We start from the raw sequence: 14,233 nt of genomic DNA, 5'->3' as shown, positions 1-14,233 counted from the left end.
ATGTCAATAGCACCTTTGGAAATATATTTACTGAGAAAAATGGTGACGTGTTCAATACTTATTTTACCCGCTGTATGCTGTATGTAACTGACTTGACTTGAGGTATGAAAATACTACTCAGTAAAAAACGAACTAATAAAAATACAAATGAAAAATGTCTGTCCAGTGTCCATTCCTTTCAGTGTAAAGGAAAACAGTCATTCAACAAAACTAATGACAGTGTTTTCCACCACCTGCAACACCACCCTGATAGTTGTTGATAAGTAGTGTCGCCACCTTCTTCTTCATTCAGGGAAGGTTGTTTTAGCCTGACCCTTCATTTCCTGGTAGATTGGCAGCCTGTCCAGTGTGTATCTCTCCTCACCCAATGTGTGCTGAGACAGGTTCCAGCCATGTGTGACCCTAGTCAGGATGGTTTAGTGGTTTATTAATGTGTTGATCTTCTCTTCCTCTCCGGGAACCATCACCTTAACGTGGTGGAGAGGTTTGTGTGTCCCTATGACCCTGAGGGCTGTGTTGTCTGGAGCCTCGTGCTCCTGGTAGGGTCTCCCATGGCAAATTGGTCTTAGGTGAGGGGCCGGACTAAGAATGGTTCACAAAAAACCCAATGACGACACGAGGCAGAGGAGGAGTTACCCGGCCCGGAGGAAGCCCGGGGCCCACGTCTGGAGCCAGGCCCAGACGGAGGGCCCGTCAACGAGCGTCTGGTGGCCGGGCTTGCCACGGAGCCCGGCCGGGGATACCCCGAAAAAGGAACGTGGCACCTCCCTCCTCTCCATCCTGTGGGCTCACCACCTGCAGGAAGAACCGCTTGGGTCGGGTGCGCTGCCACACGGGTGGCAGTGAAGGCCAGGGACCTCGACGGACTGGACCCGGGCGGCAGAGGCTGGCTCTGGGGACGTGGAACGTCACCTCTCTGTGGGGGAAGGAGCCGGAGCTTGTGCGGGAGGTGGAGCGCTACCAGTTGGATCTGGTAGGGCTTACCTCTACGCACAGCCTCGGTTCTGGAACCGTACTCTTGGATAGGGGTTGGACTCTATTCTTCTCTGGAGTTGCCCATGGTGTGAGGCGCCGGGCGGGTGTGGGGATACTCACAAATCCCCGGCTGAGTGCCGCTACGTTGGAGTTTACCCCGGTGGACGAGAGGGTCGCCTCCCTACGCCTTCGGGTTATGGGGGGGAAAACTCTGACTGTTGTTTGTGCGTATGCACCAAACAGCAGTTCGGAGTATTCGGCCTTCTTGGAGACCCTGAATGGAGTCCTGTATGGGGCTCCAGTAGGGGACTCCATAGTTCTCCTGGGAGACTTCAACGCGCACGTGGGCAACGATGGAGACACCTGGAGTGGCGTGATTGGGAGGAACGGCCTCCCTGATCTAAACCCGAGTGGTCGTTTGTTGTTGGACTTCTGTGCTAGTCATGGATTGTCCATAACGAACACCATGTTCGAACATAAGGATGCTCATAAGTGTACGTGGTACCAGAGCACCCTAGGCCGAAGGTCGATGATCGATTTTGTAATCGTATCATCTGATCTGAGGCCGCATGTTTTGGACACTCGGGTGAAGAGAGGGGCGGAGCTGTCAACTGATCACCATCTGGTGGTGAGTTGGGTCAGAGGGTGGGGGAAGACTCTGGACAGACCTGGTAAGCCCAAACGCGTAGTGAGGGTGAACTGGGAACGTCTGGAGGAGGCCCCTGTCCGAGAGATCTTCAACTCACACCTCCGGCGGAGCTTTTCTGGCATCCCTGTGGAGGTTGGGGGCATTGAACCCGAGTGGACGATGTTCAAAGCTTCCATTGCTGAAGCTGCGGCGGTGAGCTGTGGTTTTAAGGTCTTAGGTGCCTCAAGGGGCGGCAATCCTCGAACACCGTGGTGGACACCGGTGGTCAGGGAAGCCGTCCGACTGAAGAAGGAGGCCTTCCGGGATATGTTATCTCGGAGGTCTCCGGAGGCAGTTGCAGGGTACCGACGGGCCCGAAGAGCAGCAGCCACTGCCGTGACGGAGGCAAAGCAGCGGGTGTGGGAGGAGTTCGGAGCAGCCATGGAGAAGGACTTTCGGTCGGCACCAAAGTGCTTCTGGAAAACCATCCGGCACCTTAGGAGGGGGAAACGGGGAACCATCCAAGCTGTGTACAGTAAGGATGGGACACTGTTGACCTCAACTGAGGAGGTAATCGGGCGGTGGAAGGAGCACTTTGAGGAACTTCTGAATCCGACCAATACGCCCTCTATGGTAGAGGCAGAGCTGGAAGCTGATGGGGGACCATCATCAATTACCCTGGTGGAAGTCACTGAGGTAGTCAAACAACTCCACAGTGGCAAAGCCCCGGGGGTTGATGAGATCCGCCCAGAAATGCTGAAGGCTCTGGGTGGGGAGGGGCTGTCTTGGATGACACGTCTCTTCAACACCGCGTGGAAGTCGGTGACAGTGCCTAAGGAGTGGCAGACCGGGGTGGTGGTTCCCCTTTTCAAAAAGGGGGACCAGAGAGTGTGTGCCAATTACAGGGGTATCACACTGCTCAGCCTCCCTGGTAAAGTCTACTCCAAGGTGCTGGAAAGGAGGGTTCGGCCGATAGTCGAACCTCAGATCGAAGAGGAACAATGCGGATTCCGTCCTGGCCGTGGAACAACGGACCAGCTTTTCACTCTCGCAAGGATCCTGGAGGGGGCCTGGGAGTATGCCCATCCAGTCTACATGTGTTTTGTGGACTTGGAGAAGGCATATGACCGGGTCCCCCGGGAGATACTGTGGGGGGTGCTGCGGGAGTATGGGGTGAGGGGGGCACTTCTCAGGGCCATCCAATCCCTGTACGCCCAAAGCGAGAGCTGTGTTCGGATCCTCGGCAATAAGTCGGACTCGTTTCCGGTGGGGGTTGGCCTCCGCCAGGGCTGCGCTTTGTCACCAATCCTGTTCGTGATATTCATGGACAGGATATCGAGGCGTAGTCGGGTGGAGGAGGGTTTGCAGATCGGTGTGCTGAGGATCTCATCGCTGCTTTTTGCAGATGATGTGGTCCTGTTGGCATCATCGGTCTGCGACCTCCAGCACTCACTGGATCGGTTCGCAGCCGAGTGTGACGCAGTCGGGATGAGAATCAGCACCTCTAAATCTGAGGCCATGGTTCTCAGCAGGAAACCGGTGGTTTGCCTACTCCGGGTAGGGAATGAGTCCTTACCCCAAGTGAAGGAGTTTAAGTATCTCGGGGTCTTGTTCGCGAGTGAGGGGACGATGGAACGTGAGATTGGTCGGAGAATCGGAGCAGCAGGGGCGGTATTGCATTCGCTTTACCGCACCGTTGTGACGAAAAGAGAGCTGAGCCGGAAGGCAAAGCTCTCGATCTACCGTTCAATCTTCGTTCCTACTCTCACCTATGGTCATGAGGGTTGGGTCATGACCGAAAGAACGAGGTCGCGGGTGCAAGCGGCCGAAATGGGTTTCCTCAGGAGGGTGGCTGGCGTCTCCCTTAGAGATAGGGTAAGAAGCTCAGTCATCCGTGAGGGACTCGGAGTAGAGTCCTTGCTCCTTTGCGTCGAAAGGAGCCAGTTGAGGTGGTTCGGGCATCTAGCACGGATGCCTCCTGGGCGCCTCCCTTGGGAGGTGTTCCAGGCACGACCAGCTGGGAGGAGACCACGGGGAAGACCCAGGACTAGATGGAGAGATTATATCTCTACTCTGGCCTGGGAACGCCTCGGGATCCCCCAGTCAGAGCTGGTTAATGTGGCCCGGGAAAGGGAAGTTTGGGGTCCCCTGCTGGAGCTGTTGCCCCCGCGACCCGATCCCGGATAAGCGGTTGAAGATGGATGGATGGATGGATGATCTTCTCTTTCAAACCACCTTTGGTCTCTATCATGTGTGCTTGGTGGTCATCAGAGAACTGCTTCCTGTCCCTTAGATGTAGATATACAACTCAATCTTGAGATGAGCAGAAGTTGAAAGTTCTCGCTGAAGTTCTTGTGAATATCCTATACCTGGATGACTCAGGATCTTTACATGGAATTTATTCTCAGAAGCTAAATCATGGTCATGTTTTCGAATGCCAATAATTATTAATCAAGCTCTTACTGCACCACGTTATAATGTCAAAGCGTGTAATTGACCCGCCTGTCTACCAGAGGCAGGCAAGTCTCATACACTGTTCGTAGCTATACCTACTAAATGTAATACACTGAAATTCGTGTACATCCCACGAAATCAATTTGTGTGTGTAATTCACGTAATTGTGAACCAGGAATTATAAAGAGAAGCGAATGCCGCGTAGGGAGGAGGTCGGGGTTGATGGATGGGTTAAAAAACTTTCCGGTTCGTGTATAATGTGGAACCAGGAGTCAACGTTGATTTATTCATCACGTAACTTCAGTACTGAAGTAACTTCACTTCCGGAGTTATTTTAAGCCCAACTACGATCTTTTCCTAAACCTAACTAAGTAGTTTTGTTGCCTAATCCTAACCAAATCAATCTTTTCCTAAGACTAAGTAGTTTTGTTGCCTAATCCTAACCAATTCAATCTTTTCCTAAGACTAAGTAGTTTTGTTGCCAAAAACTTAAGGAAGTTGTTTCCTGTGAAGATGGAAGTTTATTTTGAAAAGACTATATACATGTAACAAGCTAAAATTTACGTGTTTTCGGAAGATATCATATATATGAACGGTATGATATAATACATTGCCAGAGGATAGCGTGATAGTGCCTTGCTAAGGCGTTAATATTATACACGTGTAGGAAGGTGCAGTATCAGAAGGGGGCAACAAAACTACTCACTTAGGTCTCGCAATCAAAACCACTTAGGTTTAGGAAAAAAAGTATCTAAACTGGGCTTAAAATAAGTACATAAACTAAGTTAAATACGTACGGAAATAAAATAACTAATTACGGAAAACACATAACAAACATCACTAACATAACTTACAAAACTAAACACCGGTCTCCTGGTTGATAGTCCTGTGTTTGTAGGACCCATCCACCTCCCCTCACGTCCACCATAAGCAGTCTTTCTCCCTTTTTACTCTACGGGACTAGCTCTGAGCGTAGCATAGTCACGCAGCTTCATTAACATTGCAGTCAGTACACACTATGGCGTTCAAATGATACGCCTAAAGCAAGAACGGCGTTCTTATTACACACTTTTTGCCTTGCGCATTATCGTATCATTCACACGCCTTTTCGTGCGACGGGGCTGCTAACTGATGAATCTGAATTATAAAAGATCCACCTTGTGATATTTAACACATTTAAATATAAACTATTTGGGATGCATTTTGACAGTGACTCATAAGATATTCCCAAAGTGTCTTATAACTAAAAGAAGCGAATGAATGAATTTGCAACTTTAATTCAGCGGCATACCAATATGTAAAATTCATGAGCTAGCCAGGTTGGTGTCGGGAAATTCAAAAAGAAGGTTGAGTGTCAGTGCACAAACTAGATCTGTAAAGAAACCCGTGCATGTTGATTCCGAGAGAATGACAGAAAAACCCGAGGCTTTCTGTTGATGTTTAAAAAGGTGAAACTTTTCGACATTTCTTATCATCCACTGTGCATTTCTAATGTATCTGCAGGAAGGATATAAATATTCATCTGCATTATTTATTTAAGGACCCAGGAATCCCAGCGAGTCCATGGATGCTATAGGCAACTTACATTAAAGGGAAAAAAAGCAAATAACAGTAAAGCTCAATAAATAAAAGCAGCTTTTCTTTCCAGTGTCTCATTGTTTATTATCACATAAAGTCCATTCATCTACCAATGAAGCATGCAATGTATTGATTCTTTTCAAGGATAGATAATCACGAAAAAATTATTTTCTTTTCAAGACATTCAAATGTCTTTTTTGCTTTACCACTTCTTTAAATGAGCCCTCTCAATGCTCTACATTCCACAAAATTACATCTACTGAGGATTATTGAATATCTTCAAAGAAGGAAAATAGAAAACACACAAAAGCAATGATCAATGAAAATATTTCTTTAGTATCAAGAGTTATTTGACCTTACGAAAAATCAATATAAAACAAAACAGATACAGGAAATACAAAGATTAACCAGGTACTGTAGTCAACATCATGGATCTCTTAGGGCAGTAATAGCTGTATTTACAAGTCTTACGTCTAATATATCTTATACACATGCTACGACATTTCACAAGAACACAGTGTACAGTCACAGTGTGCAATAATTACATTCCCATAATACCTCAAATAGAAGTCCTGCATGTACTGCTGACTAACATACTGTATGTTGCCCCATTAATCAATGTACTTTCATGGTTAGACCTTTCCTTGAGTTTCATGATGCTTCAAAATTGTGATCTAAACACAAGAGAAATGTTCCATGTCAAAATCATCACTGTCTGCTATGTAGTTTCTGGATATCAACAGCCCAAATTTAAATGACTATGCTATATTTAAGACTCTCTCCTTTTCACCTCAAGTGAATGCATTCAATCTCCTCTGTTACAGGCATGGACGAGGTCCTAATATCCATCTCGTCCACCGTCTTACTGGCGGCATACGTCGACCTCCAGCGCAGCAGCACAATCTTCTTCAGGTATTTAACGGTGTTGTTCTTGACACTGACAAAACAGAAGGTATTGATCATGCTGTTGCTCATGGCGATGCACTCGATGATGTAGAAGGCCACCAACGAGTTCTTCTGGCGGGAGATCAGCGTCGGGTGAAAATCTCGCAGGATGGTGAAGCCGTATAACGGCGCCCAGCACAGGATGTACGCCGTCAAGATCCCGATCAGGACCATCACCGTTTTGCGGCGACAACGCAACCTCTTCCTGATCTGCTCCGTCTGGAAACCCGGGACGTTCTTGAACCAGAGCTCGCGGGAGATTTGGGCGTAGCACATTGCCATGACGATCACGGGCCCGACGAACTCCACAGCGAAAACGAACAGGAAGTAGGAGCGGTAGTAGGCCTGCTGGTCCACAGGCCAGATCTGGGCGCAGAAGACTTTGTGAGTGGTCGGGGTGGTGCCGCTGTGAGGGTATATGATCTCAGAGGCAAAGTAGGCAGAGGGGATGGATATCAGGATGGGAACAATCCAGACTCCTGTTATCAGGAAGTAGGCGGTTTGGTACTTCATGCGAGGCCTCAAAGGATGGACTATAGCCATGTACCTGGAAGAACACAGACATATAGACCTTTTCATTGCCACCCAGTTGCTAGGACAACAGCTTTACTTCCTTTAAGCAACTGCATTAACAAACACTGCAACAGGAAATACAAAGGAGCACATTCGGAAAGTTTGAGTTGTCAAGTTTGAAAAGGTCAATTGAAGAGACAGGGAAAACACACGTAATTCAGTGCAATCAAACCACCCTTTTTAGCAGTCTGAGTGCTGTGTGAAGTCTATAGATTCAGCAAATGGCTCTCAGTCACTCATGGAAGATTGACGTTTAATACACAGCACTCCATTATTCAGTGAACTGAATTTTTCATACTGGTAAAAGGTCATGCTTATGGGGTCAAAATGTATGGAGGCTTTTTTCTATAGAGACAATCTCTTATCCATATGTAAAACAGGAGCCAAATGCATGAACTAACTAATCACGGCATGTTTTTAAAGACAAATATCCAGTTTTAACATTAATGCGTCAGCCATTTCAATGTGGATACTCCTATATCATACATAATTCATACAGCCAAACAAAACATCCATCCATCCATTTCTTATCCAGGGCCGCAGAGGGCAGCAGGCTTAGCAGGGTATTCCAGACGTCCCTCTCCCCAGCAACGTTTTCCAGCTCTTCCTGGGGGACCCCGAGGTGTTCCCAGGCCAGACGAGATATACTGTATATTCTCTCCAGCGTGTTCTGGGTCTACCCTCACCATGCCCTTAATTAGATTCCCATTGATATACTGTAGTGATGGGTGATCTTTAGTGACTTAAGTGTCAAGTAACAACAGCATGTTCTCATCCCACCTCGTCACATACAGTACTGACGCTTTGTCAGACCTGTCGGCGTCACTTTTTCTGTCGCAGTAAACACGTGCTTAATGTTGTAAATTAAATGACCAGTGTGTCACAATAAGGGGGATCTATTGGCAGAAATGGAATATCATATTAATAGGTCTGTTTTCTTTAGTGTATAATCACCTGATAATAAGATGTGTTGTGTTTTCGTTAGCTTAGAATGAGCTGTTTATATCTACATAGGGAGCGGGTCCCCTGTTCATGGAGTCCGCCATGTTGCCCCACCATTTTTCTACAGTAGCCCAGAATGGACAAACCAAACTCTGTTAGCTTTTTCTGCTTGGGCCGGAGTTGATAACGTTACTCGCTCCCGTCGCCGCCGCTCTCTCGCTCTTGCTTCATCACTCACTTCCCACGTAAATACAGACTCTGCACACTGGTTCTGCTCCAAATGGTTCTATAGAGGGCCATTCGCATTTTCACGTCTGCCACCGTAGCTCTCCAACATGCTTGACACAGTTGTTTGCAGTCTCCTCACCTCATCGCTAGATACCGCCAGATCCTACACACTGGATCTTTAAACAAAAACACTTGATTAGGATAGGAAACAAACCAGGTTTTGGAAAAAAACAACATGGTTGGGCTTAAAATTACTAATTTTTTACAATGAAAATGTGACATGACGTTGTAAACACAGGACACGAATGAAAAGCTGATTGTAAAGTGAAAGTGAAATGTAACGCACGTGACATGGACAGCGGCCTCCTGGGTGAAAGCCTTGTGTTTGTTGGACCCATCCACCTCCCCTCCCGCCTGCCATGGCGGAAGGGTGCCTTGTGCAGAGGTATCGAACGCAGAAGGCCGTGACAAAGCGTCAGTATTTGATGTCCTGGTAATGAGAACGGGCTGGTAACAACTAGTAGCTAGATCAGACGTTAATTTATTGAAAAAGCAATACATGCTTTTTAAATGTGTCAGTTAATAGTTCAATTTAATTATTTTGTCTTAATTGCCAACTTAATCAAATGATTGTATTATATATATATTTTTGAAGTAATTTCCTATTTAATTTCCAACACCGTTGACTTATTCAATTAATTCCTCTGCGGCAGCATTACCATTTACGCTACATCAGAATACACTTGAGATTTAAATATGCAGCCTGTGTGCCATGTTCAAATACAGAGCACCACCCACAAAGAAGTAAATTATCAGCCATTATCTTGGCAGCAGGCCTGTGGATTCTCCGTAACAGGCTGTTTTTTATGGTTAACACAAGTAAGCTGTCAGGAGGATTATTGACCAAACAATACTTTATAATAATCACTTTGGCACACTAAACACTCATTATCCAGCCTTTGTGTTTTGTTACATTTAAATCCCCTCACAAGGCTTCTTAAATTTCAAACGTGCTTCTTTGTGAATCTGTGGATGTTATGTGCACTCATGCATACAGGTAGGTGTCTACCTACATGTATGTGTGCACTATAAGCAGTGTAGTAATGTGACTGCCATGTATTTCAGAGAAAAGTAAGGGAGTGGAGGTGGTGGAGGTTGCATTCTGGATACCTGCAGTGTTTCCTTTTGTAAAAGTCAGAAAATTGAACTTTTTACACACAAAAATAAACAGTCAGAGTGTTATTTCATTGTGCAAAAGTGCTCAAGTATGCCACAAGGTAGGCAAAAATCAATAGCAACCACTTGTGTCACTAAACATTTTATCAATGCTTACAGAACCTTGGATTCAGGGCCTTTAATATCCAGGACACAGGTGCAGGCAATGAACCAGTCAGTTTAATCAATCAGAGGGATGAAGTGTGACTATAGATGATGTTATATGGGTAACATGTAGCGCTAATGATCTGTGCCTCCCCCAAAGCAATCACGGTCTTTAGCATCGTTTATCGAGCTTCATAACTCCCAAAGGCTTTTTCAGTTTATGTGAATGTAGGCACACAGCAGATATTTGGACTTGTTAGAGAAGGAAAAACACAGGTGTTACTAATCACATAAACGGTGGTCGACATATTCAAGTGTATTTTCTACTTACCTTTGCAAAAATATCCCCTCTGTTTAAAGTATACTTCTAAGCATGATGATAACATTTAGCAGATATATTCAGTTTTAAAATTTGCCGATATACTCACTAATGCATCTGGGTCCCACAAGCCCCCAGGAAGTGCACCGGGCGTTGATGCAAATTTTCGTAGTGGCCAAACGGTGGTACTACTACTTCTGTGGTGGTCAAGTGATGCCATTGGGCCTAAAAATACTTTTTCCCATAGACTTACATTGGGAAAGAGACATCTGTACATCAGCAGATAATTATTTTTGAGGTAAATCAACTTCCCAGTACGAACACTTGAATAGCTCTTATTTAAATCATTAGGTCCTAAAAGTTGCAAAATGCACTAACAGCCGAATCCAGAGTTATTTCCCTTCCTCCGTTCATGTGAATGAGCCCCGGGCGGTGTCTGGACCGAGGGCTGGGAGGCGGGGTTAAAGGAAACACTAGTGCGCCTGCTCTGTGGGGCCAATGGATGCGGATGATTGCTGGATGATCCGGGTACTTTATCACTCGGCAGTCGAGCCATTTTGGCTTCATGCGCCACTGAGCAACTTTCATAGGAATAAACGCGAGCCCGCCTCCAACGCTGTATCCTGTTCTCTTTATACATCCATAGGTTCCCATCCCTTCTCTTACCAACAGTTATTTTCATTTAACCATGAAGGGGATCTTTCCACAACCTTTACCAAGTACTTTAAAGGTGCAAGTGATAACATTAATAACATTTAGCCACTAGGTGTCGCACTCTTCCACCCCCGTTCCATCGCATTGATATCGTTAGCCTTGTTAGAAGTGGGAATCAAACAATATCTTCCACAGAGATAAACAAAATATTAATTTTGGACCTGTCAATTTCAAAATAATGAACTCAATCATGTCATTTTTTCAAAAAAAATTGTCTAGATAGAAATGTTATCAATAGTACATTTAAGTTTAACTTAAACTTATATTCAAGCCTCTGAACACCCACACAGGTGTTTAGTTATTCTGGCTGATTAGACCTCTGCTCAGGTTGAAGATGAAGGCCAGAGATTGGATGGGAATTGATGAGGTCACAAATCTATATCTCCCAATAAGAATGATAAAGTTGTAATTTGTCCCGCCCCTAACAGGTTCAACAAAGCTAACAGGAGACTCAGGAAGGTGTCACTCGATTAGTCTATACATGCCCACACAATCCTGAGAAGAGCTCTAATCAGCCAGGTGTTCAGAGGCTTTAAAGTATTTTGTCCTACCAATTGAGGTGCCAGAAAAGGTTAAAGTCTATGGGTTGTTTTGGAATCTGAAAACCTCCTTTATTTTTCCTATACTGTATGTCTTATTGAATATTGCTGCTCAACCCATCGCTGTTTGACACATGTTTGTTGTCCAGCCTGTGCCAGAGGGAGAATAAATAGATAATGTAGCTGTAGATTCATCATGAGAGGATAGCTACCTGTTGCATACTGAACAGAGTAGCAAGGGAACTGTGTTCAGGCTAATAAGAAATCAAAATTGAATCAAAGCATGTTTTTACACAGCCTTTGAAGCCCTGGGCACAAACACAAATCATTTATTTGGATAAGTTATACATCAAGACAAATCTCAGTTGCAGTATAGTGCCAGTTTGTGCCATGAAAAGGACTGCATCATTGATAAAAGTAAACATATTTTCCTCAGTATGAATATAACAAATAGATACGTACTAATGAGGATTAGAACCACTGCGATTAAACTTTTAGTATGTTTAGCAACAGCTTGGTAGTAGTTCAGCTAAATTCAAATGTGGTCTGTGGTTAATTGTGGCTTGATTGACGCCATTAAAGCTGAAGTTGGGAACTTTGAGCAAATATGATAAAAGAAAAGAAAAGTTTGTGACCCAACTGCCATGTTGAAAACAGTCAAGCTAAAACCAAGTCCCACCAACTGGCCCGTGCGTACTTTCTCATTTTACAGCTAAACAGTACACTACAAGATGTTTCTGAAAACATTTGAGGCGAGAAATAGGCATTACAGTAACAGAATATTGATTCATATTTTATCAGCGCTGCCTAGTTTGACAGTTTGATGAGTTGATGTGAGGAACATGATTTTTTTTCACAGATTATCTGTCTAATGCACTACTGTCAGGATATACTGTAGTGCCAGTTTTATGAATTTATCATTTTTTATAAAAGTTACCGATTGCAGCTTTAAAGATAAAATGTTTAAAATACTTATTTCACAATAATGCCATTTTTTTGTGACAAGACAGGTTACATCTGTTGCCTTTAATCTAAATATCTGTATCTGCCAATAAATATCAGGAAAAAGGCATCAGTGTCTCCAGATGTCTCAGAATCTCTGGGTTACGGCGAGACAATGAACGACTGGAATGTTACATCAACAAAGATGACCAAAGACCTGATTTTTATAAGTTTTTTTGTGACGCTCTTTGAGGAGAGGAGAGAATATTGCCAGATAAAGATATGAAAGCTGTTTTGATTAAAATCCCTGTAGACAATGCTGGGAGCTTTTTTGTAAGAAGCAGTGGCTTATTGGATTGTAGGCTACGCATAAACCCACAGGAATATGAAAGAGATAACACACTCACCTGTCAACGGCGATGGCGAGCAATGCGTTTGTGGACACGTAGAGCGACACTGTCCGGAGGTAGTTGACAGAGGCGCACAGCAGTAATCCGTGATCCCAGGAAAGCTGCTTCACCACATAGTAGTCCATCAGGAACGGGCAGCACACCACCGCCACGATGAAGTCTGAGATGGCCAGGTTGGCAATGAGCAGGTTGGTGAGGTTGCGGAGCTTTTTGTAGCGCATCAGCGTGGCAATGAATATGAAGTTTCCAATCCCACAGACGAGCATGATGCAGACGAGCACCACACCGATAACAATGGTGGCAACAAAGAAGGCTTGGCCCTGCGTGGTGTCTGGGATCTCATCAGGAGGGATGCCATAGTCCATATCATAGCTGTCCATGTAATGATCCAACTTGCCTGCTGGGAGTCCCTCCTGCGACTCTGTATAAGCTGCTACCATGTGGCTGATGTTGGAGTCCCCCATGTCTTAGCACACACTCTTATTTTGGTCTGGAAAGACTTTATGTATTTGAGCAACCAGAATTAGTATATAAGTTGTTTGTGTGTAGATGGAAATTTGAACGGGCTGAAACTTCTTCTTCGGAAACAGCAGCTCATCTTCACCTGGAACACAAGGTTTCCAACTCAGCATTACTCATGCAGGGTCAGGAGTCATGGAGACAAGACACGATCAAAACAAATTACATGATCTCAGCGCTGCGGGCATAATCATGCTGGCATGTGGGATGTGTTTTGCTGATATTTTCTGACAAAAGATGTTAGTCTGTGAGGTCATTATCTAGCGAAGACCTTAATTTATTAGGACCTTGTCACTTTACGGCAAGCCAACATCACAGAGCGTGACGACGGGGCGTTTGATTTACTGCAAAAGTGGTCACTTAAATCCCCCTGAAAGCATAGAGTATGAGGTAAAGCAAAATATAATATAAAACCAATTAGAAGAAGATATATACATAAATAATAATAATAAATTTAACCAGATTTGTATTGATAGAGTAGCACAAGGCAGGTAAGTGCACACTCCTATAATTTAAGAGAGACATAGAGAGAAATGATGATGTTGGCAAAAGATTTGACCCATGATTTCAAATAGCTAAAATAAATAAATTAAGTTATTGCTTAATGCAAAACCATGAAAAAAATATTATAAAAAACATGTCAATATCTGCAGAAATAGAAGGGAAATGTACTTTAAATGAGGGCTTTGATGAGGTAGTTTATAAATCAAACTTGTCTCTATAAGCTGCAGGGGGTCTCAGTGTGGAGTATGAAGCTGTTCGAGATCATCACATCCTGGAGGGAGATCACAGTCTTTGAATTTAAATCAACAGAGTGAAAAAAAAAAACATACACACTCAAGATACAGATGAGAGAGAGATGCTTTCTCTTTCTTTATTATAAGAAATATGAATCTCTGGGGATAAAACCCAGTGAATTAAAAAAAAATCTGAAAAGACACTTACCAGCAAGCGTTGCAGAAGGTCCTACGACTTTTCTCAGCTGAATAATTAAAAATAATGTGACTGCCCGCTCTGTGTCAGGTGTGAAATGGAGCCAAAGTGCTCTATTATTGGACAATCCCACTAGTGCGGACAGAAAGTCGCTCCATCAGCCTCCATGCACATTGATTCTGCTGCTGCTCTGCTCAGCTCTCCTCCCGAGCTT

At 44.6% G+C, this 14,233-nt stretch overlaps 1 protein-coding gene across 1 annotated transcript; it reads right to left on the bottom strand.

Moving 5' to 3' along the window:
• Nucleotides 1–5,712: 5,712 nt before the first annotated feature.
• On the bottom strand, nt 5,713–14,233 carry prokr1b (prokineticin receptor 1b). The gene is made up of 3 exons (XM_074645357.1): nt 14,032–14,233; nt 12,565–13,171; nt 5,713–7,127 (listed from the first exon to the last, which is right to left on the bottom strand). Exons 2-3 carry the CDS (start codon nt 13,029–13,031, stop codon nt 6,422–6,424), a joined length of 1,173 nt encoding a protein of 390 aa, XP_074501458.1. The 5' UTR covers nt 13,032–13,171; nt 14,032–14,233; the 3' UTR covers nt 5,713–6,421.

The sequence above is a fragment of the Sebastes fasciatus genome, chromosome 9, assembly GCF_043250625.1.
Source record: "Sebastes fasciatus isolate fSebFas1 chromosome 9, fSebFas1.pri, whole genome shotgun sequence".
Taxonomy (NCBI): domain Eukaryota; kingdom Metazoa; phylum Chordata; class Actinopteri; order Perciformes; family Sebastidae; genus Sebastes; species Sebastes fasciatus.
The sequence above is the reverse complement of the archived record's forward strand: the minus strand, read 5'-3'. Positions and strand labels throughout refer to the sequence as shown.